The 8,446-nt window shown below is 41.8% G+C and overlaps 1 protein-coding gene across 1 annotated transcript; it reads left to right on the plus strand.

Annotated features, from left to right (window-relative positions):
• Positions 1-1,044: 1,044 nt before the first annotated feature.
• Positions 1,045-7,099, plus strand: eef1e1 (eukaryotic translation elongation factor 1 epsilon 1). Its single transcript, XM_079661241.1, has 4 exons — positions 1,045-1,163; positions 1,830-2,027; positions 4,479-4,574; positions 6,155-7,099. The coding sequence occupies exons 1-4, from the start codon at positions 1,080-1,082 to the stop codon at positions 6,296-6,298; spliced, it is 522 nt and encodes a 173-aa protein (XP_079517367.1). The 5' UTR covers positions 1,045-1,079; the 3' UTR covers positions 6,299-7,099.
• Positions 7,100-8,446: the final 1,347 nt, after the last annotated feature.

Raw genomic sequence — 8,446 nt, forward strand, 5'->3', positions numbered from 1 at the left:
GGCTTTCGATGTTATAGTTGATGTTGTATAAGTAGACTATGTAGTAGTCTTTAACCCGCAAAAGGGTTAATCAAGCAACCAAATACCATGAGTATATATTAATTAATATTACTGTTGGCCCCCTAAGGCCTTTTCCATGGAAAACATTTTGACATGTCACTGTAGGAAAATCACAGCGGTCTTCAGTTTGGACTCCCAGCCTCTCCTGTCTTCCTTAATACATCCATGTCTTGAATATTTTTACTTCAGTCTTAATAACATCAATACAAATCCAGAGATAAAATATGAATTTGATTTGTATTGCTGCAGTCACCGATAACCTCGAGCCTTGTAATCCAGGTGAGCTGTTACACAGTTAGACAGCTGGGGATGAAAGAAAGCGTGTAGTGTGACCTCAGATAAGCTGTCACACTCTATAGTGTCACAAACACACACACACAAGTACATACCGAAGAATACACACACATTTTGACATATATACTTAATAAGCCCAGTTTTGACTGACAGGTGACATTTCATTATGGAGAAATCGTAGGAGTGCAGTGCAAATCTAAACAGACAACACACAAAATGTCACAGCTGGGACGGACTGTCAAGACAGACAGAGAGACAGACAGACAGACAGACAGACAGACAGACAGACAGACAGACAGACAGACAGACAGACAGACAGACAGACAGACAGACAGACAGACAGACAGACAGGAACACTTTTCTCTAGCACTTGAGGTTTAATTAATAAAAACTTTGAAAATAAAAAGTAATTAAATCATATTTGTTATTTTATTATTTGTATTATTATTATATTATTACATTGAGGTTTGCCCGTCATTTTCATAATAATTAACTTATTCTATTTGATTAAATTATATTAAATTATATTCTATTTTATTCTTTTTTTTTATTTGAAGAGATGATGGCTCATCCACTGATGCAATGTTGTGACTGTTGGGACACACTTGCTTACTGTGTTCCTATTGGTTCATTTGCACGTCAGTCAAATCATAGTGGGTAGGAGTTGAGTATTTTAGCCAATCAGATCGCACTCATGCGGCACTGCCCCTCCGACAGTCAGAAACATGGCGTTACGGGAGCTATCATCGCTGGAGAAATATTTAGGATTGAAAAAGCCGAACAAGTACAGCACACAGGGGGACAAAAAGGTGACACGATAATACATCCTTGTTGGGTCCAATGTTGGCTTTAAACCGGTGTTTTATCTTATAGGACGCTTGTAAGCTATGTAATTAGCACACAGTAGCTAGCTAGAGAGTGCTAACAAGCTAGTCATGTGTTATTACAATACTGGCAGTTCAGTGGCTTTTCTAAATGTTACCATCAGTCTTGAGTCAGTAGTGTTGTCGTCAGTTGGGCTTGATAACGACACTAAATACCAGGCAGAAACATTTAATACCAGATGTTTTATTTCTACAACTCAGCAAAATGGAAATAGCTCAATCTTGTGCGCATGCCCGTCCATTAAAATCAACTGATGGGAGGAGAGCTGTCATTTTCTGTAGCACCATACATTATCCTACTTGCATATGAATACTTTAGAAACGCGACCTCATTTAATTAATTAATTTGAATCAATGAAAAATGGATATTCACATGCATTTATTAGACACTTCTTCAGAGGCATACTACTTTATTAATACATGTGTAAAGTGATAAAGGGTGCTTTTTTCTGTGTTTGGAACTAAATCAACATTAAGCACCTTTAAAGGGTGTTTAAAGCAAAGATGATGTCTGATAGTTAATTGAGTTTGAATGAATAAATAGATTTCTCTGTTTTTCACTGTCTCCATCTCATTGCCCTCTTCATGCAGGTGCCTGTGCTACAGAATAACAATGGTCCTCCTCTGGTAGGGCTGGGGACCATCGCCTCTCACCTGGTGAAGGAGGCCAAGCGCCCAAACCTGCTGGGAGACTCTGCAGAGAGCAGGGCTGTGGTGCAGCAGTGGCTGGAGTATAGGGTCACCAAGCTGGATGGATGCACGAAGGAAGACACGAAGGCCATCCTGAAGGTAGAGAAGAAGAAATTGTTGTTGCGTGCGTGCGTGCGTGTGTGTGTGTGTGTGTGTGTCAAAACTCCAGCAACAGGAATACAGACTTATGTATGGCCCTCAGTGACATGGCCCCACACGACAGAGGAAAACACTTTAATGTCCCTGACGCCAGTCAGCGTGAAATGGATCGGCAGCCGCTGGTCTGCTGGACGCCTCTTGGCACTGTCGTGTCAGCATGAAGTGTGTGTGTGTGTGTGTGTGTGTGTGTGTGTGTGTGTGTGTGTGTGTGTGTGTGTGTGTGTGTGTGTGTGTGTGTGTGTGTGTGTGTGTGTGTGTGTGTGTGTGTGTGTGTGTGTGTGTGTGTGTGTGTGTGTGTGTGTGTGTGTGTGTGTGTGTGTGTGTGTGTGTGTGTGTGTGTGTGTGTGTGTGTGTGTGTGTGTGTGTGTGTGTGTGTGTGTGTGTGTGTGTGTGTGTGTGTGTCTCAGCATGACACACTGTTGTGGCATGGCTGAGGAGTCATGCTGTGTGGCAGCATGTTATCTGGACAGGCCTCTTAAATATTTTAATGGTGCCACTTACAGAAGGAAGTCGCCCTGAGCAGCTCAGTTCTGGTGCCTGGTGCCCCCTGTCCTGTCCCGCTGCTCGAGCTCCGTCTTTAACACTCTTCTCTCAAGCACACTAGTCATCTCCCATTAAATTGTCCAGACACAGAAACTGTCTGCAGGACTTCTTAAACTTTCTCACCCCAGGATGCAAATAAGAATAGCTCATAGTGTGGACCTGTTTCTGAAGTGTGCATCTTGTCACTCATGTCATGTGATAATAAACACGCCCCGAACCCAAATTTAAATGAATATTGGGGAACGTCTGTCACCTCAAACCAATTAGGCTAGTGCAGGGTGGCTTCCTGCCGCCACAGCAGTTGTTTGGTTTTATGAAGCAACATTTTCTAGAATACAGCCAATTACACCAAGGTCAGTTCCCACTGTCTTTAGTCAAAGGAGACCACCAACATCTTGAATAGATGTATTACACAATTTAAAGGAAGAATACAAACTTCTTCATTTAGAAATGTCTGAGCTTGGAGACAACAGTAATGGTTGCCTGAACGCACAGGACCAGTTCAACGTTGTATTGAGACGGTAACTGTGAGGTTAAAATAGAGAAGCGTCTGTGGAGTATTCTGACAGCAGTCACAAACTGTCAAGAGTAGAAAAGTATATCACAAAGAAATGCGCCCAGGCATATAATGCATTGCAATAGTAATGCAAATATACTTTGGGGTATTCATATTTATTTATTAGTTCTATTTCTGTGTAATGTAAAAATGAACAGCTGTGCTCTTCCTGCCTGTACACAACATACCCAAAGGGCAAAAACTAATTATTGGACATTTGTTTATATTGTTATGAGTTTCTGAAAGTTTCTACCCCTGACCCGGTTGTGGTGGAGTAATAGTCTGTGTAAATTATGTTATACACTTTGCCTGTATTGCTTTTGCAAATGTATCTACAATAAGAGTGTGCAGTTGAGGCGGGGGCAGGTGGAGAACGACCCAGGTTTGGAGCTCCATGTGCTGGGTGGGGGTGGAAGGAGAGCTGCCTGTCCTCTGATGCTCCACTGGGCTTCAGCTCCATGGCTGTAGGCTAGGAGAAGCCAGGGTCTGACTTGTGGAAGGGGAGGAAGTCTGCCGTCTTCATGCCTTGTTTGGCATCACCCACTCTTGCCGCACAATAACTCCATTTGCCCCCAAGATGCTCTGTGTGCGTGGAGTGTTCCCTTTCGCACAATGTACAAGTGCTAAAGATGGTCCCTTCCCCTGGGACCAGCACTTCCATGCACGACTTTGCACAGACATGGACTGAGAAAAACACATCACGATGCCCAAGTTTAGGACGGCTTCATTAGAGAAGCGAGTTGTAGTCATTTGGTAGCGGAGTAAACAAATAGCCTGTTTTGTACAGCATCTGTGCTAGGTCGCCAGTTATGGGGAGGGATGCTAAACCCCCTCAGGTTACATATTATTCCTACCCACATAGCACACAGACACACACGCTAGCTCGGACTCACGGACCTCACGCACACACAGATATATAGGTTAACGAACCTGCTGTCATTCCCCCTTATACCGAAGATCTGTCCGTAAAGAGATTTTAATATACATTTTATTTCAAGGAGCTGCATATATTTACCTTTTTTTTTTTTGTCAACAATGCCTTCTTAAAGAGTCAATTTGTACTATAAATCCATAACAGTGTTTATCGAGATGCAATATAAGTCATGGCCAACAACAACAACAACAACAACAACAGTCTCTTCATTAGCGATTCATGTAAATGTAATTTCCCCCCCTAATGCATTCATCAGTTGTGTCAAGACAAGCGTGTTTACATAGAAATGCGTTCCGTGATGCATAAATTAATGACCTCATTTGCATAGCTGGTAATGTTGTGAACATTCTTCTTGCAGGACCTCAACCTCTACCTGCAAGACAAGGTCTACATGGCGGGCAACCAGTTCACCTTAGCGGACACTTTCATGTACTTTGGAATACATCCAATCATAGTAAGTGCATTTTCTTTCACATCTTGAAGTGTCACACCATTCAGATGTGGTAGGTTATTATCATTTTAACATTGCTGAGTCTTAAAAGAAGCGAGATGGTTCAAGGAGATTTGGATTTGGTTCAAGTTAGCTTTGGGTCAGAGTTAACTTTTCACTTTAAAAAAAGGTACATTTTATATTTAACGTTGCCCATTCAGGTGAACTTCTAGGACACATTTCAATATTTTTTTAAGTTAAAATGACTGAAACTTAAAAAAAGACGCTTCAATTGGAAAGACTTAGATGTTATATGTCCCTAGTTTTCTACAGTCACATGAAATTGAACATTGAGGGGTAAATGTGATTGATTTGATATGTCTCTGCGCCTTTCTCACCACCATTTTCCAAGGTCTCCATCCATCCCTTCATCCATCCTTTCCCTCCCTATCAGCACTCACTTCAGTCAAACCGCAACTTTAATAAGCAATTTGTCACAGCGCATAACACACAATTAGACCAGTCATATGGCCAAAGGGTACCGAGAACAAGTTGGCAAACAACACACTGGTTATAAACACATTCCCACTTCCCTTCAGAGAAGTAAAGCGATGTGGCACAAAGTGATGTCTTAAGCCTCAGACCAGGGAGAAGGAAGTTCGTTATGCCTTCCAGTATTCAAAGAAAGTGAGACCAGAAATGGGGGGGGGGGGGGCGGGACGGGACAGGGGGAGGGAGGGAGCGCTCACATGTTGAGAGATGTCAGTGGTTGTGGCGGAGATGGAAGTTTGCCCCCCCGCCACCAGGCAGAAGAGCGTCACTTTGGTTTCAATCAGTGCGGGTTTTAACCTCGGGGACACGGGGTCAGCGAGCCCCACCCTGGAGGTTGTCTCAGTCCAGTTAATGAGAGAATGAAAAGGAACACGTCGAATACGATTTTTCCAAAGATGTCCCAATAAGTTCTGGTATTATCCTTTTTTGTTTTATTTTAGCACCAAATTGAATAACAAGAAAACATTAATATGAAGTTATTTTTAAACGGATAGCTCCTTAATGGTGTGAATAAGCCGCACAGTACAGTTAACTTGAAGCCTGAAGAAGTCAAAGTATTTTAGCAAAAACAAAAGAAACAAAAACCTGAAAAAAAAAGAAGGAGAAAAAAAAGAAATATTTATCCTTCATTTATACAAAAATAATGGTCAATAAAAATTGTGAAACTATTAGATCCCAGTTTGTGTCTTTAAATGTCTAGTTTTTGTCTAAAACCCAAAGATATTCAGTTTATCTTTTAGACACAAAAAAAAAAGCAGGGAATCTTCATATTTGAGAGGCTGGAACAGCATTTTATGCATTTATTAGCGGAAAAAATGAATTATTGGATTCAATTATTAATTGATTATATGAATATTTCTGATTATTTTTCTTTGGTCAACAAATTGTTTCAGCTCCAAATAAATATTGGCTGGTCCAAAATAAATGTATTTCATTTATTACAGCACTATGCCCTTTATATTGATAGCAAACTGTAGATATTGTATATATTACAAAAAAGTGGTTTATGTTTTTTTTTCTTTATATAAAAAAGCCCTTTCTCTTTCCCCCAGGTGGATCTGTCAGTCCAGGAGAAGGAGCAGTATGTGAACGTGGCCCGATGGTTCGACCACATTCAGCGCTGCCCCGGCGTCCGACACCACCTCCCCCCTCTCGTTGTGCTGAGGAACAGAATCTACACCAGCAAACACCACTGAGACCCCCCCCCCTCCCAGCATGATACATTACGAGCCGGTCTGTCTTCTGGACCAGACCTGGGCAAAATATCTAAAAGTGTTTTACATCATCATCCCTATCTAAGGACTTTCCCACATCTGTATCCAACATCTTTTATTTCACGATTCCTGCCTTAATGTCTTGTCCCGGTCGCAAACCTGTACACTTCCTGTTCCTTTAAATGGTGTTTAACCAGGAAGAGCTAACGCCGCCCTAACAGCCTGGGGTACTGAAACTCCTTTAAGGGATTGCCTGCTAATAAAAATGAAATTCACTTCTTTTTCATTTTTTATTATATTGCTTTTTCCATTTACATCTGACTTTAACAATTAGTTGGAAGTGGAAGAAAGAAGGTTGTCTTAACCTCTCAATATTTCCCTTCCTGATTAAAATATTTGTGGAAGGTTTGCTGTCTTAACCTTGTATCAGTATGAAGCAAAAATGTGAGACAGCAACATTGGTCTAATTTCTTTTTTTTATTATTATTTTGTGGGACTTTTGGAAGTTGTTTACAAAGGGAAGGCTGTACGGTTTTGAAGTGCTGCTAGCTTGTTCGAAAGGTGTTTCTATTTATAAATGGTGATTATTTTTGTTTTGTTTAATCTGAGCTATGAACATGTAATGGAATCAAGACTTAATAAAATGTTACTTAACTGACAAGTGCATTATGTCCTTAGGAAAAGCAGCGTCCTTCATGCCATATCAATGCATTTACAGCAACAGTTTGTCTAAATAAAAGTGGTTACTGGTTCAAAACCATAACCCCATAATGTGCACAGTCACTGAGTCCACATTGTTCTGTCATGTCTCAGCTCACATCTCTTTCAGGACATTTTATTCTTAAGATTGTTTGCATGCAGCCATTTCAGTGGACAGTTTAGTGTGAGTGTTCCTGATTGCATCCTCTCTGCGTCCCACTGCCTCTCCACCAGTCGTGTGGGCAGCAGTGAGCAGCTCAGAGTCAGAGATCAGAGTGAGGCTCCAATCAGTCCCACTACCACCACTGTTGATGCTGCAGGCCAGAGGGAGGGCAGCGGGCTCACCAGCTGCCACACAGATCCAGCCAGCCAAGGCCAGAACCCGGGCCCCTGGGCGACAGCCAGCCACTGTGTGTCATTTCAACCCTTGCGCTCCCACGGGGCTGCTGGAGAGAGAAGGACGCAGGGAGGCAGTGAGAGAGGGAGGGAGGGAGGGAGGCCACAGAGAGAGGGAAAAGAGCACCCAGAGGCCGAGGGATCTTTTTGTGACATGTGAACAATGATCCGTGCCTCAGAAAGCCTTACTGCTGCTGGCTGGGTGTTTGCTATTATCACCGTTAACAGGCCAAGTCGTGCCTGTGGGGGAAGGACCTGTTAATGATAAGTAGTCATTAAAAAATAAATCTCATTGAGTTAAGGTAACTCAATGGTGATTGACAATGGCCCAACTGCATGTGTGGTATTGGATGTAGTGCCTGGACTCAAATTCTTTATCAAATGTGTAAAAGTGTAGTTTTTGGAGACAAGAAAATCAAGTTTCAGACGACTCGAACAATGCAACACACACTTTACTTAACATGAAAAGATTAAATAGTCAAAAAAACATAGAAGTTCAAGTAAGTTGCAGGGAAAAAATGAAATATATAAATAGCTGGTGGCGACGTTTGTAGGGAAAAACAATATGGCAATGCACAGTTGGGATTTAAATTCCAAAAGCACACTTTCAGTTATTTCCACAATTACTGAGATCTTCAAATTGTAACTTTAAAATGCTTTCAGACCCACTTTTCCCCTTCCCCAATCTTAACATGCTCCTCATAATCTGATGCTGCCATAATGTTCATCTGGTGCAAATAAATCAAAGGCATCCACAGCTCATGACCCCTTTTCTCTGTAGATGTGTCAGTGTGAAGCATCCTTTTTGAATTTGTTTTGCGAAAACCAGCCACAAGACAGAGTTCAATGGATTTCCGTTAAGACAGCCTGCTGTGTGTTTGCGGCAAGTGTTGTGAAGATGTGAAGGATAAAAACAGCTTGCAGTCATTTGAGAGAGCCTTGTGACTCGTTGGGGTACTTTATGATGTGGTTTCACGTTAAAGAAGCCCTTGTCCTCTCGTTATGTTAACATTTGGTAGGAATGCTGTTTCCAAT

The sequence above is a fragment of the Notothenia rossii genome, assembly GCF_949606895.1.
Source record: "Notothenia rossii genome assembly, chromosome: 12".
Taxonomy (NCBI): domain Eukaryota; kingdom Metazoa; phylum Chordata; class Actinopteri; order Perciformes; family Nototheniidae; genus Notothenia; species Notothenia rossii.

Excerpts from the sequence above, each read along its gene's own strand:
- eef1e1 (XM_079661241.1), top strand. The coding sequence starts at position 1,080 with ATGGCGTTACGGGAGCTATCATCGCTGGAGAAATATTTAGGATTGAAA. Across the intron at positions 2,028-4,478 it reads ACACGAAGGCCATCCTGAAG|GACCTCAACCTCTACCTGCA; the intron begins GTAGAGAAGAAG and ends TTCTTCTTGCAG. Across the intron at positions 4,575-6,154 it reads TTGGAATACATCCAATCATA|GTGGATCTGTCAGTCCAGGA; the intron begins GTAAGTGCATTT and ends TCTTTCCCCCAG.